This window comes from Sus scrofa, chromosome 13 (genome assembly GCF_000003025.6).
Source record: "Sus scrofa isolate TJ Tabasco breed Duroc chromosome 13, Sscrofa11.1, whole genome shotgun sequence".
Lineage (NCBI taxonomy): Eukaryota > Metazoa > Chordata > Mammalia > Artiodactyla > Suidae > Sus > Sus scrofa.
In genome coordinates, this window is record NC_010455.5 from 36382045 (window position 1) to 36402993 (window position 20949).

Genomic DNA, 20949 nt, shown 5'->3' on the forward strand with positions numbered 1-20949 from the left:
CCATACTCGGGTGCTGCAGAAGAGCACTTGGTTTAATTTCATCAGGATCACCTTAATTCTGAGAAACTCTAAGCCCTGGGCTCAACCTTCAAGGCAGAGGCTCTAATGCCCAGTCCTAACATCCCTTCCTGCCTTCTGACCTCCTGCTCTGCTGGTGTCCAGTGGGCAGTGGGAGCTCACTGTGGCCAGATACCTCCAGACTCTATGGATTTCACTTTAGCCTTAGGGATTGGAGGAATCTTCACTCTACGTTTTTTTCCTTAGAGTCACTCCCTCTGTCCTTAAACTCTAATCTTGTTCTTTCAGGACACCCAGTATTATTGCCTCTAAGGACTTGGGAATCTAAGCTAGGAAGAGAAGTGTTTTTGTAAAACAAACATGCACACACACTCCCTTCCTTGGAGGCAAGGAAAGACTGAGCCCCCTCCCAGTTTATATATTTGAAGGTGAAGGAGAGGAAATGGGGACAAAAAATAAAGTTATATTTTAAAAATTATCCCACCATCACAAAGTTATCTTACCATTTCAGAAATTACTATGAAGGTCTCTAGAGCCTGGATAATATGTGAAGCCTCTTCTTTTTCCTGAGTAGAAGCTTGTGACTTATTAAAATCAATTAATATATGGCTTCATATAAATAAGCTGTTGGAAAAAAGGAGGACTTCATGTACCCCTGAAAGGGTTTCAGGCATTCTGCAGGGGTTCTTGGACCACTCTGAGAACAACTGGTGTAGAAAGACAAATTAACAGGGTATGTGATGGGTTTTAAATAAAAAGTTGTCTTTGAGAATTTGAGTAAACTCTGAATAAAATTAGTCCCTTATGAACAGACTAACAAATTATACTTACATAAAGCTCACATGTGAGATACATTGCTGATAGGGGATCTTAGTTCCCAGACCATATTTTGAACCCCAGCTGCAGTGTTGACAGCACTGAGTCCTAACCACTAGACCACCAGGAAACTCCCTACATGCTTTTTTTGCATGAGCTCTTTGAGAATACATAGGAAGTCCTCAGTAATTGAATTATTGAATTGCATTGAATTGAAGTGCTTAAATCCACATCAAGGACTCTAACATTACAAAATGTTTATAAGCTGTTATGCCATGGTACTTTCTTTAATTCCTACTTCATTTCAGGAGTTGGTAAGCTTTTTCTGAAAAGGACCACAGAGTGAATATTTCAGTCTTTGAGGGTCATCCAGTCTTTGTTGTGTCTACTTAACTTGATTGAATAAGTAACAAATGGGTGTGGTTTTGTCCCAATAAAGCTTTATTTATAAAAATAGGTGATGGATTGGATTTGGCCCAATGGTCATATATTGTTGACTCCTGTTGTAGCTGTGGCGTCATAGGTCTGAAACTAATTTTCCCTAAGTCCTTGGTCTTTGGCCATGAGAAAATTGAGTTAGTGATGTTCAAGGGAAAACACATGCCAAAAAAGCTGAGTTTCTTCATTTTTATTCTTTTTTTTTTTTTTTTTTTTTTTTTTTTTTTTTTTTTTTTTTTTTTTTTTGTCTTTTGTCTTTTTGTTGTTGTTGTTGCTATTTCTTGGGCCGCTCCCGCGGCATATGGAGGTTCCCAGGCTAGGGGTTGAATCGGAGCTGTAGCCACCAGCCTACTGTAGCCACCAGCCTACGCCAGAGCCACAGCAACGCGGGATCCGAGCCGAGTCTGCAACCTACACCACAGCTCACGGCAACGCCAGATCGTTAACCCACTGAGCAAGGGCAGGGACCGAACCCGCAACCTCATGGTTCCTAGTCGGATTCGTTAACCACTGCGCCACGACGGGAACTCCTTCATTTTTATTCTATGACATATCTGGAATAGTCAGTTTCTAGTGTTGTTGGCCAGGATAGCTGATGAATCTGGGGTGGTCCTCCAGAAGAATGGCTGAGTATGGCCCAGTTGGAAGTATAGAGTGCTGTTTTCAAGAACTGAAGAAGATGGATGATAGAGTTTTGTTTGGGTTATTCTTTTCCTGGGTGCTAGTTAAGCTTCAAGAGAACCAGAGCCAGTTTTCACATCTCTCTCTAGGTGGTTTCATTATTTTGAAATACAGTCCAGTGTCCCCAAATCCAACAGTGACAGCTATACTATAACTTTAAAACTTTATTTTTACTTATTCCTCTTAGGGAAATATGCTCTGACATCCTGGGCATGGTGTCTTGTGGTATCATGTGCCTTTAATGTTGCCCTCCTTCCTTACAGAAATACAAAGAATATGAGAAAGATGTTGCCATAGAAGAAATTGATGGCCTCCAACTGGTGAAAAAGCTGGCGAAGAACATGGAAGAGATGTTTCACAAGAAGTCTGAAGCAGTGAGGGTAAGTGCCTCTAGTTCCTGCTCTGTGTTGCCCAAAGACACAAAAGCGGCTGCAGGCAGTGGCATTGATGCACTCAGCTCTCAGAGATCAAAGTTGACTCAGCCATCATGTGCCCACTTTCTTAAGTCTGGTCAACTAGGATAAGCAGTTACTAGGGGCACAGTGACCCTTTTACCATATAGGGTTTAGATGCCAGTTTTCCTCTTAACAATTGTATGCCTTCAGTGGAGGTGATGCTAATGATACAGCCACAGAGGATGGCCTGTGGCTGTGTGATGAATTCATTAATTGCCAGAGTACATTCAAGGGTACATTGTGGTTGAAGTGAGCAAGTGTAAACAAATTTAAGCCATGCTTGCCAAAATATGGAATTGAAAATCTCCATGGGGTAAGTGAGTCTAGATGAAGTTGAAAGTTCTTTTTATCTCTGTTGGAGCATTACTGTAATGATAATGTTTGTCTTGACTGGCAAGAGCTCCCTGAAATTTTATATGAGCCGGAAGACTGGAACCGAAATGCACATGTATATCATTTTGGATTTCCAAGGTGGCCTCTGACTTTATTCCTTGTTGCCAACAAAACAGGGCATCTGAATTCTTAATTTAGGATGTATGGATGTTGCAATATCCTATGTTAATGCTATATTGGCACAGGATTATGGGAAAGAATTGCAATCTGAAGAGTTCTTTATTTTGAAAGTATATTTACTTAGCTTTCAGTTTTACTATCTCCAGAATCACTTTGTTACAAAAGTCCATTTCTTCCTTTAGTTTCTCTCACCATTAACTGGCCAAACCAAATTTCCACAAAGTATTTCTCTTTGGACCTGATAATCCCACACATTTTCTTCTTTCTAAAACATTTTTATACTATTTTGATTGAGGGGAGGAGGGACTGTAGTTTAGGTAAGAGCATGAGCTGGACCTGGGTTCAGTGTCTGCCTTTGTCACTTATTAAACTTCAGTCTTTTGTAAAACAGCCTTCATGAGCCTCAATTTCATCATTTGTAAAATGGGAAAAACTCACATAGGGAAGGTGAAGATAAAGTTATGGTTTTGAGACTTTAACACAGAACTTAATGCATGAACAGTGGTCAGTGAATGGTAGCTTCTGCTGCAACTGTGATTTTTTTTTTTTTTTTTTTCTTTTTAGAGCTACACCCTCGGCATATGGAGGTTGCCAGGCCAGGGGTCTAATCAGAGCTACAGCTGCCGGCCTGCACCACAGCCACAGCAATGCAGGATCCCAGCCGCTTCTGCAACCTACACTACAGCTCCCAGTAATGCCAGATCCTTAACCCACTGAGTGAGGCCAGGGATCAAACGCACAACCTCATGGTTACTAGTTGGATTCATTTCTGCTGCACCACAACAGGAATTCATACTATGATTATTAATTTAAATAAGATGAGATTTCTTGGTGGTTACTCTGAAGTCTCTTAGAAAAAAAAAGTGCTTTTATGTGCCATAGACATACTGTATTGGCAGCCAGCCTTGGGAACTGCCTGGTGGCCTCTGAGGTGAAGCAAGAGGTATTTTTCATAGACAAGGCAGCATGGTAGCCATTCAGATCTAACAATCAGAACGCTGATATAAAAAATTTAAAAAACCCACCACAATGACTATTTTCTGTTTATAAAATGAACACCCCCTTTTTTGGAACTTCTAGAATATATAGAAAAGTATCAAACAGAGAAAAAGAATCACCTTAAAGTCCCATCATCCAGCAGAAAACCAAGGCTTACCTTCTTCTGTTTTCTTCTTTCTAGTCTTTTTTTCTTTGCACTTCCCTGCGTGTACTTGTGTGTGTTTTTCTGTTTTCAAATTAGCAATTATATTGCCTGTTTGCTTTTATCTGTAGCTTTTTTTTTTCCCCCCATTTCTTTATTCCGTTAGAGTATAAGCATTTTCTTGTGTCACTGTGTTTCATGATTTTCTTGGATGGCTACATAACATTCCAATCTGTGGGGGTGTGTGTGTCATAATTGATTTGACTGTTCCTCTATATCTGGATAATTAAGTTGTTTATAAGCTTTGATACAAATAATGCTGCCATGAATCTTCTCGTAAGTTAACAATAGATCAACCAACTCAACACCTCCTATTTTATGCATACTCATTTCTCCTGCCCTGGGATGGAAATTACTATTATTCTCATTTTACGAAAGAGGAGACTGAGGCCAGAAGTTGAATCACTTTCCCGAGGTTACATGGGAGGTAGGGGATGGGCCCCCAGCACAGGGACCACTAGAGTCTACTTCCTTAATCAATTCCATGCCCTCAGCATCCTGCAGTGTATGCCCATTTCCTTAACATGAATTACCAAACACAGAGACAGTTCTGAACTGATCTTTAAGGCTTTTTATTCATACAAAAATACTCCTGTCCAAATAAGGTCGTGCTAATCCACAGTCCTTCAGCCTAAGCAAGGTCGTGCTAATCCACAGTCCTTCAGCCTAAGCGTGAGTTCACATTTTCCTGAATCCTTGAAAAAGGAATGTACATGTTTCATTTTGTTTGAAGTACTAGTAACATCATCCATTTGAGAGGGAAATGCTGTTACTGTCCCAAATTGGATTTCTTTGTGAATCACAGAATTTTGGAGTATAAAGAGACATAAATATCCTTAGGTTCTGCCTCTGCAGTTGACAGACAAGGGAGTCCTGGTGTCTGGAATTTGGAGGGGCTTGTGCATCATGCTCTCCTGTGATACAGAGGCCCAGCCAGCACCAGAACCTGGACCCAGTCACTCAGTGGCAGGTGTCCACATGGCCGGTGAGATAGGGGCTCTGGAGTAGAGAGGTTAATTCCAGATCTCAGCTCTGCCTCAAGGTGGGAGGCCAGTGAAAAAAGCTAAGTAATCTTGGTGGACTTCTTTTCCTCACTTGCTTCCCCAGAGATGTTAGGAGTTGATGTTAGGAGTTGATGATCCCTGCTTAGGTTTATTGAATTCACCGTGTACCAGGCTCTGTGCTAAGCATTTTGCATATGCCATCTCATTTCGTTCTTGCATCAATGCTGGATGAGGTGCTGTTATGACCATTGGTTTAGAGATGAGCAAACAGGCTTGGCTCTGGTCACTTGGGCAGGCTCAGTGGAGTTCCGTTGGCACCCAGGAGGTAGGATTGCAGTGCCTCTGTTTGCATCTCTGTCAAGTGTTTAGCACACTCATGGCAAACAGTAAAGATTCAGTACACGTTTGCTGTCACTGCAGGTTATAGGACCTCCGAGTTTGTGAACATGTAATACTGAGTCTTGAAGCTTCAGGAAGCCCCTGGTTGATGACAGGAGGGAACCTAATTTTGAAAACTTTTTGCTTTAAATTAGTGAAGTTAAAAAAAAAAAAGAGAGATTGATATGGCTGATGTGGTTCCTGAGAGTAGGAATTTTGTTTTGTTTTGTTTTATTTTGTTTTGTTTTTGCTCTACTTGAATTGAAATGCCCCCCAGGTAAAGGAATCCAGGATTCTCAGAACAATGTATTTTAAAACAGAGTATGAGGCCCTTTGTAAAAGCACACTTGAGATACCATAAAGTCTAGGGAAACTGGTCCAGCCGTATGTGGTTCTCCCCTGCTCCCAGTCTTTAAATAGGAAAGAGGGCTTGTACATCAACTTGGAGTTTGGTCTGGAGACAGTTACTTCATTGAGATCAGCCTGCTCCCTCTTGTGAACTGTGTGGCTCTGCTGACAATAGTCACAGACCATGTGGCATTTGGAATGAGACAAAGTGGACACTGACAGGCCTCCTGGATGTTAGTTTATGGTGGGGGAACTGTGGGTGTGACTGTTTTTCATGCTATAATGGAACCTCTCTTCTCTAATAGGAAAGGTTGCTCTTGCCTGTGGGACTTGAGATCATTTGAAGTGCAAAGACCTTAAATTCCAATTTGCTAGTGGGTTTATAGTGAAGGCATTGTTTGCCACAGTGCACTAGAATGCACCGCTGTGCAACAGGGCCCTGCCTTTCTTGTCCATGCCATCCACAGAGCAGTGATTCCCCCTTCTGTCTCTCTCTTTTTTTTTTTTTTTCTTTTTCAAGGCATACCTGTGGCATATGGAAGTTCCTGGGCTAAGGGTTGAATTGAAGCTACAGCTGCCAGCCTATACCCTAGCCACAGCAACGCCAGATCCAAGGTGCGTCTGTGATCTACACTGCAGTTTGCAGCAATGCTGGATCTTTAACCCACTGAGGAAGGCCAGGGATCAGACCCACATCCTCATGGAGACTACCTCTGGTTCTTAACCTGCTAAGCCACAATGGGAACTCTCCCTCTCAAATGGCCCAGGAAAACACCAGATCTTAGAATTTGCCCCATCTCTGTGATGCACTATGCCTAGCAGCCTCCCTCTTCTGAGCCCCCATCTCCATCCTTAGCAATTCGAGTCAGGTCGGAGGACCTACTGTCTCCCCTAGTACCTGCCTACCAATAACTGACTTACAAAGCACCAAGTGCTCCTCCACAGTGGATGGCTGAGAGGACCTAAGAGCACAGTTAAAAATTAGCTCATAAACAATTCTGATTATTAAAATTTCTGCTGATATCTATATCTATATCTATATCTATAGAGAGAGAGAGTGAGAGAGAGTATTTATGAGATTGGTGATAGCAAATCAGAGACCTGCACTAACACCATTAGTTTGCAGAGGGACGTTCAGTTACTGCTAGGGAAAAAAAAAAGAGTGATAGGGTAACCCAGTCCTTTAACATGTCTGTCATCTTTTGGCTGTTAAACAGTGTTGATCTTTTCCTCTGTGTCTTCTGGCTTGATTTCATCATTTTTTCTCCATCACTTTTCTCAGTGATTAGTCGAATCAGAGTGATTTTATCATACCCGTCCCCTATTTGAATTACTGCTCTCCACTATACAATTATCCTATCACAGAAAATCCTATTTTCTCCCCGTCAGATGTCTGAAGTAAATGTGAAACCTAAAGTGGCCTGCCCATTACATAACCTCTGTCATCTGGTGGGTAATGGACTATATGTAACTTTTTTTTTCAGGCTAGCAAATTACAGATAACCTTAGCTTCAATAATTGCTATTAACATAATGGTGCCGTCATTATGGTAGCATTTCTTCACTAATATTTTCTAGCACTTTTTAATGCCATTGGTGGTTAATAATTTTTTCAATTCTACTCGGAGGCTTGATGTAGGTTGTTTTAACATAGGGCCACATTGGTTTTTATGCAGCGATACTGCTCTTTGCCTTTGTGTATAAGAATTGCACCCAGATCATCATCTCCCAACTTCTTTGTTCAGACATATTCATGTTACCAAGTTCTTGATTAATACTGCTGAGCAATTTGTCAAGTTTTAAGTCCCTATGAATGGACAGGTAATGGAATCAATTTGTTTTTAGATCATGAACATTTCAAGGGAGATGGTTCATATGCTGTATGTGGAGGAAGTAATACATCCTCTGCCAGGTGTGCACACCCATTGGGCTGATCCTAAGTGACACCTGGAAATGCTCAGCTGTGAGTGTTTCAGAGATCATCCAAAATATTGATGGGAGGCAAATTTGACATAGCTCCTCTTTGTCTGAGCTGCTGATGGTGACAAAGACTTTTCCTTGGTTGTGGGAAGGGGGAAGGCAAGAGATGTGCACTGCACACCATTGGTGTCATGGACAAGCTGCTCCTGCCTTTCCTTTGTCATTAAAATCTGAGCATCCGCTAGAAGTAGCACAGACCAGCCGGAAGGATCATCTGAGGCTCCAGGGAATTCTGAGCAGGCACAGCTAAACATGCAGTTGAGGAGAATCTGTAAGAAGTAACTCTGAGTAACCGTGGGCATCTCTGATTAGGGAGATAGAGATAGACTTTTAGGACAGATACCAACACAATCAGGGGAAAGTAATGATCCTGTACTTTCCATGCAGTCCATATAACCCAAATGAGCAGCACTCCCTGAAAAGAGTAGATACATGAATGCAATGACATTCTCAGAGAATTTATGAGTTTATACCACTGTTCTGTAGAATGGTTTTCTATGGGTGAATTCCCCAACATGGTTTTTTGCCTTTGATTGCGTAGAGCAGCTTTGAGGTTATCACCCTGCAACCTGATTTGCACCAGTGTTACACTTCCTGTCCTCCTAGGCATTCCTGGGTTCAGGCTGGGCAGTGATCCACACAGCTTTCTCTGCCTGCCTTTACCGAGTGTAGACCCCTGCAAACTTAACACTTTTCACAGAGACAAAGACGATTATGGGATGGTACCTGTTTTGGTAGCATATTAGGCAAAACATGAAGTATTTTGTTTGCTGTTCAATTTTATTTTTCTCCTCCTATTAATTACAAGAATCTAAACAAAGAAACTTCACTTGGGACTGTGAAAAGACATAGCAAGCATGTTGCAGCCAAACTCACTATGTGAAGAGTCTGTTTTTTCCAAACTTTGGGTAAGATATTTCATACATTTTGAAAGCGCTCCGAAACTCCTTTTTTGCAAATAGACTTAATCCTGTTTCACTTATTTTCTGATTTACATTGATAAAATGATAAATCGGGCCCTTGAAAAAAATGTGTTTGGCTTAGAAATAAACATCTTTGCTTCCTGGAAAAAGCTAAGAGAGACTCGATTATGTATTAAAGGTTTTCCTCCTTCCTAAAGCTACCTGCTGTTCATTGCGGAACTGATTCCCATTATAGCTGTACTGTGGAAAGTAATTGCTGTTGTACAGTAATTCAATTTCAGTGCATTCACGCATCAGTTCACCGATAGTGGCTTATCTGAAGAAACCTGGGACTTGAAAGCTTTTTATCAAGAAATTCCACATGCAGCAAGACATTTTTCCTAGGTAACGAATATCAGTATTTGCATTTAATAAACATTTACCTTCTCAGAAAAATGGATTTTTTTTTCCCCTGAAGAAGAGATTTATGCCAATCTTCCAAAAAGCCAGAGGGTACTATTAAAGTGACTTTCTCTAGCTGTTTTTTTGACTGCTGTGTGTCTACATATGTATGACTATAAAACACATCTATGTTTTTATGTAAATATACATATACACTGAGGCATGAAAAGTAGGATACATCCAAAGAAGGCATGCTTTGTACCAAAAATATAAGCTAGAAAAAGGTCTCATATCTACAAGGACTGTCTGTGTACCATGTGAACACTTGTGGTGTAAAAACTCATCTATATCTGTAGGCATTGTGAAAATTGTTGGTGAGGAATGCTTTCAAAAGCAAACCCATTAAGTTGAAAATGAAATCAACCATTTTGTTTACAAATTTCTAAAGGAAAGATTTTTAAAACAGAACTCATTCTCCCCGTATTAAATACCCCTTGGAGTTCCCGTTGTGGCTCAGAGGAAACAAATCTGACTAGCATGCATGAGGATACAGTTTCAATCCCTGGCTTCACTCAGTGGGTTAAGGATCCAGCATTGCTGTGAGCTGGGGTGTAGGCTGGCTGCTACAGCTCTGGCTTGACCCCTAGCCTGGGAACCTCCATATGCTATGGGTGTGGCCCTAAAAAAAATAAAATGTGTCTTAGGTAGGTCATGGGGAGTCTGTGGATAGTAAGTTCAAAATGAGTGATAGAGGTCTCAGGAGTTGAGTATACCGAACATTGCTGGGATAGACTTCAGCTGTCAAGCAATGGAAGTAGCTGTGAAAGCATCTTTTTGCCTTGTATTCATTTCTGATCTCACCTCAAAATTTCCAAACTTGTTTCTTGAAAAAGGAGTAAATTTGTTTCAGGAAAAAATATGTTTTGAGTCACAAATGCACAGGAAAAGACAATTATTTTTTTGTGTTACTATATCTTGTAGCCTTTTTACCCTTCCCTCTGTCCTTCCCCCCTTCCTTCCTTCCCTCCTTCCTTTTCCTTCATTTCTTCCTTTTGTTCTTAACCTCTTTCAATTATTTCTTCTTTTTTGGCAAACTTTCAATTCTTTCTTCTTTTTTGGCATATTTTACAGAATATGCAACATTCCATATAAATGGCTAAGAAAATTTAGAATAGAAACCTCAAACCAGAAGAAACTTAAAAACACAGCAGCAATCTAGATTCACCCGTTTTGATGAGGTCAGCGAGCCATCCTTGATTAATGGTTGAGGACAAAACCGCATGGATCCACATGGTCTTGTGGGTTTCTCCCCAAATGGGGTTGGGGTTTCCTCTAATATACTTCAGATTGTGTCAACCTGAGCCTCACAGAGAGGCCCAGAAAGCTGCTTTCTGGGCCACAACGAGAGTAAGCAACTCGCCTGCCTCCTGAGGGAGATGTGCTTCCTGTAAAGAGTTGGAAGGAGAAATGTCGGGCATTTTGTATGCATCTTATCTACTGTCTCCTCAAGCCCTTTTTTTTCCATCAGTCCTATATGGGAGCTGGGTTGACTTGGTCAACTGCATCCTAGTTTTCTTGCCTGTTCTGGAGAGGTCAGTCTGTAGAAAGAGTTCTTGGGAGTTCCTGCTAAGGCTCAAGTGGAAATGAACCTGACTAGTATCCATAAGGATGCAGGTTCTATGCCTGGCCTTGCTCAGTGGGTTAAGGATCCAGCATTGCTGTGAGCTGTGATGTAAGTCATGGATGTGGCTCAAATCTCGTATTGCTGTGGCTGTGGCATAGTCGGCAGCTGTAGTTCTCTGATTCTACCCCTAGCCTAGGAACTTTCATATACCATAGGTGTGGCCTTAAAATGACCAAGACAAAAAAAAAAGTGTTCTTCTTTGTGTGTAGAACCGCTGTGCCACATCCTCCCCAATTCATGGTTATTTGTCCCATTTTCAAATATTTGACCTAAAATCTCTCCTTTCGCAGAGCTTTGTCAAAGACTTAATGTGGGGTTTTCTATGTAGCTCACCTCACCTGCGTTGGTTTTCTTAAGTTTTATGCTTTGTTTTTACTGATTATAATGTACATGTTCACTGTACAGGAAAAAAGAATGTACAAACAATGATAAAGGAGAAATTAGAGATTATAATACCAGGAGGTTTTGAAAGGCACTTGACATCTTTCAATACCTTTTGGTTTTAAATATCTATACTTTCTAGATTTTTTTCTATTTGTGCATGTGTAGATGCGTATATGTTTATATATAGACTTCTAGAACACTGGCTTATTCTTTCATATAACCAGCTTTTTAAAAACTTTGCCATGTTGTGAACATCTTTTCATGTTAATGAATATGTTTCTGTTCTTTTCCATGACTATATAATAATCTGCTTTCTGGATGTTCCAGTCAGGCAGTTCTGTCTTGGAGAACATTGATGTTATTTACAGTGTTTCAGTACTATAAACAATAATATGATAAACTCTCTTGCAGAGATACTTTTTTCCATTTATCCAGTATATTTATTAGGGTATATTTCTAGAAGTAAAATCAAGGCTTTTGGTGTACCTTGCCAACTTGTCCTCCAGACTCCACCCACCTGCTTCTGCTCTCACCTGTGTGGTTAGAGAGGTACTATTTCTCCACTGTCTTCTCTATCATTTCACTATTATTAGTCTTTTAGTCTTGGTCAGTCTTACAAATATCTCTTTTTACTTCATTTTCTTTACTCCTATTCAGCATGGTGGGTCCTTTCTGGTTCCCTACCTTCCCTGTGCTAGAGTGTGAGGCAAATTATACAATGTCACAAAGCATGGGTGCACTGTCACAATATAGAGAAGGCCTGGGTGCCAGTCCCCCACCATCTCACAGAGAGGTATGCCTAGGCACTGGCTTGGTATATCTTTACATTTGTTTGTGTTGTCTTCAATTTCTTTCATCAATGTCTTATGGTCTTCAGAGTATAGAGGACATGCTTTCAGCTTTTCACCATTGAATATGATGTTGGCTGTATGTTTGTTTTATTTATTATTTTTTTTCTTAAGTGATTTTTATTTTTTCCATTGTAGTTGGCTTCCAGTGTTCTGTCAATTTTCTACTCTACAGCAAAGTGGCCCAGTCACACATACATATATGCATTCTTTTTCTCAACATTATCCTCCATCATGCTCCATCACAAGTGACTAGATATAGTTCCCAGTGCTATACAGCATTGTATGTTTGTTTTATATGACCTTGTTATGTTGAGGCATAATTCCTCTATACCCAGTTTTTTTGGCTGCACCTGTGGCATGTGAAAGTTCCTTGGCCAGGGACTGAACCCATGCTACAGCAGCAACCTGATCCATTTCAGTGATAATGCCAGATCTTTAACCCATTACACCACAAAGGAACTCTTGCCCACTTTGTTTTTTTATCATAAATGGATGTTGAGTTTTGTCAGAGGCTTTTTCTACATATGTTGAGATGATTATATGATTTTTATTCTTCAGTTATATTGATTGATTTGTAGATATCAAACCAAGTGGTTCTGACCCAGGCTTCTTTCCGACTACTGCCTCTGTACTGAGACCCAGAGCATCTGAGATATTGGCTGGCATGCATCCTTTAAGAGCAGAATCTCTGTTTCCTGTAACCCTTCAGCTCTCCTGTATACAAGTCTCACTGGCTGTCAGAACCAGGTGCTTTGAGGGCTTGCCTTCCTGATGTAGGACCACTGGACTGGGGAGCCCAGTGTGGGGTTCAGACTTCTCACTCCTTTGGAATAACCTTTGCACTTATGATTATCCTCCTGTTGTGGATACCCTACCTTGGGCTGTGAGTCTGAACTATACTGCATCCCCACCTCCCCTACCCATCTCATTGGGGTTCCTTCTTTGTATCTTTAGTTATGGAAAATCTTTTCTGTCAACCTTCAGGTCATTGTGGATAGTTGGTCTGTAAATAGTTGTGATTTTGGTGTGTCCTTGGGAGAAGGTGAATTCAGGGTCTTCTTACGATATCATCTTGGCCACACACCTCTTCCTTCCTCCCTCCCTCCTTTTCTTCCTTCCTTTCTTCCCATTAGGTTGGGTCTGATGAAGTAGAACTTGATTTCTGGACAGAGGAAGGAGGAGGAAATGAGTGTTGTGAGGCTATGACTGAACAGAAAAACTGTGATTTTCCTGGGTATTTTCTGTACCTGGCTCGAGGAGTCTTTATGCACAGGCTTGGTTCTACAACTAGAGTGTGTGCCTTCAGGCCTGGCACATGTTTCTGTTCATGTGGCAGGTGATAAACAGGGGCAGCTCACTATTCCCAAGAAATGGAACAAACTGATGTTATGAGCAAGTTCAAGAAGCTTTGTATAAATCAGAGAGTGATGTCATGAAGGAGAATTTGAAGTGATGCTCAGAGCAGTTGCCGAACTTTCCCCCCTCGTCTGGGCTTGAAGCTGTCCTAGCTGTACTCTGTCTGCATCAGGATACCCATCTTGAGCCTTCGTCTACCCCCATCAACATCATCTGTCACAGCTTCCTGTTTACTCCCTTTATACAATGCTTTGAAAGTTGTACTTTGGTTATCTCAGTTTTGACTTGAATATTATCAGTCTTTACCCTGGAACCACAGTGTCATGAGGGCAGGGACCATGATATCAGGTCATGCTTCCTTTTATATTTTTCAGACCCAGGTGGGGCACTTGGTAGGTGTCCTTGAATGAATGAACTGGCTACACTGGTAATAATGCTGTCATTGAGGTCAGCATCCCATGCTTGGGATAAATGTCTGGTCACCAGGATACAGGGCTTGTGAGGGTCTCCGTCATTTCCTGTGTGTTTGTGCCTGCCCTGCCCCCTGCGCTCCACCATATGATCCATTTTTCCTCTGCCTCACGTGTGAAGTTTGGATTTGGTTTATATTGTACATGGTTTATATTATGTTTCTTTATAATAAAGAAAAAGAAAAAATTCCAAAGTGAAATGTCATTTAAAATTCTATTTCCCATTTTCATTGCCTGTTTTTATTCTCCGTATACAAAATCAATTTTGAAGGACTTCCTGTCACTTTGGTCAAGACCCAGCGGAACAAGCAGCTTGGAAAAGAGGGCCTTGTGGCCAGGGAGATCCTGTGTGAAATTACAGTGCTGGCTGCTTCTGTTAACCAAGTAGCAATTACATCCCATCAGAGAGTACTTGTGGAGATCCTGGGCTTGCCCTGTGGTGCTCTGACTGCTTTGCTGGCTGCAACAGGAAGAACAAGGTGTCTGCAGATGGATGACATGCAGGACAATTTGAAGCAAAGTATATGGGTCAGGGTTGGGGGGAGCCAGACACAGCAATGTCACATCAAAAATGTTCTGATTTTCCAGAGCATTACATGATTGTTTCTACAAACCAGACTGGATAGAAAATAATGTGACTTAATTTATACCTAGGCAAGGTGAAAGAAATCTTAAAAGTTTTGTGGGTGGGAGGAAGTTATGGTGACTCATTGAAGTGTCACCATCAATATAGCCAGATGACAGAGTAAAGCAATAATAATAATAATAATAATAATAATAATTGTTATTATTAATACCACTAGCTATAATTGTAGAAATTACTGGCAGAGAATGAAAGGTTTCCAGAAATATTTTGAATGTGTATTTAAGATATGTAACCAGGGATGTGTTAGCAGCATCTGTTGTCTCTTTTTTTCTTTGGTCTTTGCTCAGTTTCCCATATGGAGGTAAGAAGCAGCTGGACCTGCAAACACAGGAAGATTATTTACATTTTAAAAATTAGGTTAAGAGGGGAAAACGAAAAGGTAGTTAGGAATTCAATGGTGTTAGGAATTCAATGGTGTTTCATTTACATTGCATTCAGGGGAGGTTGACAGCCCTTTGGAATAATCAGAGTCTTTGTTAAAAATCAGCTGGGATATCCTTGATTGCCCATCCCAAGCTGTACAGGCTGCTTGAACAGACAACACATAGTGCTTTGTACAATTGAGGGCAAATGGGGATTGTGTGTGTGTGTGTGTGTGTGCGCGCGCACATGAGCGCATGCACGCACTTTTTAATTGATTTTTTTGTGGGTCAGTTGGGAAGGAAAAATCATATCCTTGGGAATGTACTTAGAAGGCCTTCCTCACCGTGCATCCAGGGATTTCCAAGTGTCTCATCAAGGTGTTTGGTAGCTTTGTAAAGAGGGACTTCTTCAGGGGTCCTAGAAGCCTGAGTTACCATCTGCAAGAAGACCCTCATTTAGGTCACGGTGGAGTTGCTTATCAATAGCCCAACACCATCTAGCAGGAGCCATCTCTTTCCTCTAAGCAGATGTCTCAGGACTGGGCCAAGGTACTTACCCTCCTTAGTGCTTTTACCAAGAAGTGAACAGGCAGGTGCCAGCTGCAGAGAGGCGATGGAAGCAGTCCCAGGCGGGGGCACAGCCAGACTTGCAGGGGGTGAGGCCAGTGGGCAGCAGTTTGACTGGCTACATGGTGCCCTCTGTTATTGGGCTTTTGGATCTGGGCAGCCTACCTCCTTGAGAACTTACCCCAAAGGGTGCAGTGAAACCCTCCCCTTGCCGTGCTGGGAGTCTGGTCCTGTGTCTCAGTGGCCGTGGTCTGTGGTCCACATGAGAAATCAGAGATAGCCTCTGAGGTTAGATGTGGTGGAAATGAATTGACTCTAGGGAAGTGTGTTTAGCCTTCTCTTGGCAAAATGAGCATAGGATGGAGTAGGAACTGCTCCAGTGGTGATAGGAAAGCTCATAGACAGATCTTACTTGATCCTTGCGGTCTTTGAGAAAACAATGAAATCACATATACAAATAGGAAGTGATCAACATGTCCAGATTTGAAGCTTGAAAATGTAATAGGTGTAGCCATCTGAGGCACCCGTTCCCACACAGCAGCAGTTCACATGAACTGCCCAGTTGCCTGATTTCCATGCTGCTCCCCCATCATTTATGTTGCTACTCTAGTTCCCCAAAGTGTTGAGTTTTCGATCCTTGGGTTAGTCAGATCAGTGCCACAGCTTGTTTGGGGGAACATAGCAGAGTTTTGAGCATGTGAGATATGAAAGCTCATAGGCAGGATATTTGTTGCATTTATCATTTACTCTGCAGAAAGTAAACAGGAATCATTGTCATTGTCACAGTATTGAGGGCTTCTCATTTGCTAAGCCTCTATGCTGTGCTCTACATCTATTGTCTCATTTAAATGTTACAGTCCTGTTTTAGATTAAAAAACTTCTTGGCTGGAAGCAGGGGAAAGATTGTTCACAGGATACAGGGTTAGAAAGCATTATAGGGAGACATGGGATTTCCTTTTGTTTTTTTTTTTAAGTTTGTGATCCACTAGACAGGATTGTTTCTGAAGTTTGCTTCACCTTTAACATTTTAGAATTCTAGCCCTTGTTTTGGGCTCTTACACATAAGTCTTGTTTGTTTCATTGTGCCTTTTTGCCAATCATAAGACCTGAGCTGTGTGAGTAATTCCACATCTGGTTTCATCCACAGAATCAGGGAGCAGAAATCAGAGTGATATCTTCTCTCTCTCAGCACCTCTGCCGCCCCCCCCCCCCCGGAACACACTAGAATGATGACTGGGACAATATCTCATGTGAAGAAAAGGATGAAAAATGTTCAAAGTGGTTACATTTGAATATTTAGCACTTATCTTTCTGTGCAGGCACCTTAGAGAAAAAAATAATTCATCAAACTTTGTTCAAGAAAAAAAGAGCATTAAGCCTTCCTCAGCAACATCAAGAGCTCACCATGGCAGGAATGGGACAATAAAGGAGTTATTTTAGCAGAATTAACAGGAGGAAATTAGCCCCATGTATCCTTCCTTTTTATCATGGTGTGGTACATTTGCATATTTTGAAATTTCACATTTGCATAGTCAATGATTTTAAATTAGGTTCTCACATTTCCTCTCTGATGTTTGTCATGTGTATAACTTGTCTTAATAACTGAGTTGTTAGCATTTAAAAAACCGTTATCTAATCATTGACCCAACCCTGAAAACATAGTGCCCAGTTACCTTTGCAATTTTTTAATAGCTTTACTGAGATGGAATTAACATAAGATGTGAGTCACTCACTTAAAGTGTACAATTCAGTGCTTTTTAGTATATTCACAGAATTTGTACTCTCATCACCCTAAGATTTTCATCAACCCAAAGGAAAAACCCTATACCCGTTAGCAGTCCTCTCTGTTCCCCCAAACATTCTTCTCCTTTCTGTGTCTATAAATTTACCTATTCTGGACATTTTTTCCATTAATTATTTTTTTAATAGTTATTTCCTCAATACAGTTTTTTTCTAGTTACACATACATGTGCAAATTCATACCCACACATACCCAGTTACACATACAGGTACACATTCTATTTTTGCACATTATCATGCTCCATCATAAGTGACTAGATGTAGTTCCCAGTGCTACACAGCAGGATCTCATTGCTAATCCATTTCAAAAGCAATAGTTTGTATCTATTAACCCCAAGCTCCCCAACCACCCCACTCCCTCCACTCCCCCTTGGCAACCACAAGTCTATTCTGCAAGTCCGTGATTTTCTTTTCTGTAGAAAGGTTCGTTTGTGCCTTATATTAGATTCCAGATATAAGTGATATCATATGGTATTCTGGACATTTGATTTAAATGAAATCATACAATGTGTGGTCTTTTGTGACTGTTTTTTTTTTCCCCACTATCATGATGTTTTCAAGTTTTATCCATGTTGTAACAAATATCAATGCTTCATTCTCTGTTATGGTCAAATATTATCCCACTGTATGGATAGACCACATCCATTCATTGTTTATCCTTTCCTCATTTGATAGTGATTTGCGTTGTTCCCAACTTTTGGCTGTAATTACTAATACTGTTCAGAACATTTGTGTACACATTTTTGCATGGACATAGGTTTTCCTTTCTTTTGGGTATACATAGGAATGGGATTGCTGGGTTACATGGTAACTCTAGGTTTAACCTTTTAAAGAACTGTCAGGTGTTTTCTAAAGTGGCTGTGTAATTTTACATTCCTACCAGCAGTGTATAAGAATTCTGACTTCCCCACCTTGCCAACACTTGTTATTTGTCATTTTGATTATAGCCATCCTGCTGAGTGTTTTTGACTTGCATTTCCCTAATACTAATAATACTGAGCTTCTTTTCATGTGCTTATTATGTGTCTTATTTGTGTATCTTTACTGAAGAAATTTCTATTCAAAGCCTTTGCCCATTTAAAAGTTATTTACCTTTTGATTATTGAGCTTTAAAGTATTTATATATATTCTAGATACAAGTCCCTTATAAATCATGATTTGAAAATATTTTCTCCCATTCTATGGGTTATCTTTTCACTGTCATGATGTAGTTCTTTGTAGCCCAAACATTTGTAACTTTAACAAAGTCTAATTTATCTATTTTTCCTTTATTGTCGCTTGTACTTTTGATGTCATATGCATGAAACTATTGCCTAATGAAAGGTTGTGGATATTTGTGCCTATGTTCTTTTCTAAGAGTTTTATATTTAGTTATATTTAGGTCTTTGATCCATTCTGAGTTAATTTTTGGTTTTGGTGTGAGGTAGGGGTCCAACTTCATTTCTTGTGGGTGGATATGAGTGATCCCAGCATCATTTGTTGAAAAGTGCCCTTGCAATTTAAAGTGAGTTCCTTTTAGCGCTGACATTTAATTGATCCAGTGCTATCATTTAAAGAGTTGGATCCCTACAGCTGTAATCACAGCAGCACTGTTGTGCTGATTCTGACAAGCATGTATCAAGCAATCTCCATGTTATCTGATTTAATACTCATAAACCCCTCTGAGTTGGGTCGAGTTATTACTAGTTATTAACCCATGTGTCAGGTAAAGCAGTTGAGGCCCATTTCTTATTATTATAAGAAACCTGTTATGCTCTAGGTTGTAGTTAATTGAGATTCAACCCAGGGAGGCTTCTTTCAACCCCTGTGCTGTACTGCCTGTCCTTAGGATCTTAATAAGATCCCATAAACAGTGGCTGCCAGGGGCCAGGAACCACACTAAGCCCTTAATGCGAATGGTCTCAGCATTTTTCAGAGCATAAAACTCATCAGAATATCCCAGGAATGTAGTTGTAATGACGATGCCATTTCAGTCATCTGAGACTTTGCTGTTCCTATGAGCTCATAGGTGATGCTACTGCTGCTGTTCAAAGGATCACATTCCAGGCAGAAAGGTGTTTGTGTGTTGGTTGTCAAACTTAGCTGCATATTGGAATCACTTGGATGTTTAAAAAAATATTTATGCCTGACCCCTCCATCAGGAATTCCAGCTGACTTGGTCTGGGATGTTGCCTTGGCAGTGAGAATTTTCAAAAACTCCTCAGGAGCTTCTAATGTACAACCAATACTGAGCATTGCCATCTCATCCTGCAGTGAGCCCCAGGGGTAGCCATTTGAGTCTATTTCTAGAAATGACTTGTAGAGGCTGACTTGTCCAAGGTCACACAGCTGCTAAGCAGAAGATCTGGGATTCCAGTCCAGGCCTATCTGATTCCAAGTCCAGCCCCCAACCCTTGCATCACCAGGCAGATAATTATATAACATTATATATGCGTCTTCAAAGTGACACAGCTTTACGGTGGGCAGCTGAATCACCAGAAGGATAGATTCTTTCACTGTCCACGAGAGTAGATCAAGCCAGGGAGCCTTTCCTGGCCAGGTGTAGTCTGGCTTTTGCATCCAAAGTGTTCGGGTACTTTAAGTGAGAGCCTTGTCTGACCTGATGGCTGCTGGCAGAGCTCTGGGAATGCATCTGAGGGCAGACAATGCCAGTAAAGTGTAATCACAATAGAGCATGAGGGAAGAAGTAAACAGTTCTGAAACTGTGCTATAAATTGTCATCCAGTGATGATTCTGTTTTATTATGGAGGTTAAATTACCGCAATCACCAGTGCACAAAGGCATTGCGGTAAGAAGACATTTGGGAACAATGTTTTTCTTCTAAGGCTAGGGTGATGGGTGTGTAGGAATAAAACACCATAACTTGTTTACTGTGCACCAGAAAGAAAAATATGAACTATAGCCATTTGCAAAGTAGCACTGTCTTTTTCTTTTATGAACTAAGCAGGTTGTGTGTTGCTTGTTGCCACAGGAAAAGATTATAAACTTGATTGGAAGATGACGTCCAGCTATGTTTTTCTTCTTTCTATATCTTCTCGCCATCTCCCATCCCTCCACTATCCCCATGGTGTGTGTGTGTGAGAGAGAGAGAGAGAGTGAACCAGACACCAGTGCCTGTCGCAATGATGACCAATTTACGGATGCTGTCTTTCTCAGGTTTCCCAGAATGCAATCAAAAGGGCTTTCTGGAATTCTCGTCATGGCTCAGTGGTTAACGAATACGACTAGGAACCATGAGGTTGCAGGTTCGATCCCTGGCCTTGTTCAGTGGGTTAAGGATCTGGTGTTGCTGTGGCCGTGGCATAGGCTGGCTGCTACAGCTCCAATTAGACCCCTAGCCTGGGAACCTCCATATGCCTCAGGTGCAGCCCTAAAAAAATAAAAGGACAAAAGAAAAAGGGGGGGGGCTTTCTATGATGGGTCACTTGATTTAGTGGTAAAGAGGATAGATTTTGAAGCTTCCTGAATCCTGAATGCCTCTTGATAGCTGTGTGATCTAGGGAAGGTCTTTCTTCTCTCTGGCCTAAGGATCATCAGCTGCAAAATGAGAGCAGTGACTTACTTCATTCACTGAATCCTGTAAAACATGTGTCCCAATTCTGGAACCACTGGAAGTGCCTAGTAATTGTTTCTTTTCATTGTCTAGCAGCAGCAATTAGCAGCATCACCACGGATCTTAAGGCATCGCTTTGTA

The 20949-nt window shown here is 41.0% G+C and overlaps 1 protein-coding gene across 4 annotated transcripts in view; it reads left to right on the forward strand.

The window, feature by feature from the left end:
• The window catches only part of CACNA2D3 (calcium voltage-gated channel auxiliary subunit alpha2delta 3), an 802825-nt gene that overhangs the window by 159750 nt on the left and 622126 nt on the right, over positions 1-20949 (forward strand). For all 4 annotated transcript variants that reach the window (XM_021068973.1, XM_021068975.1, XM_021068974.1 and 1 more), the window contains one exon: positions 2217-2333. In XM_021068973.1, the coding sequence (XP_020924632.1) occupies positions 2217-2333 (117 nt within the window). The remainder of the gene's footprint in view (positions 1-2216; positions 2334-20949) is intronic.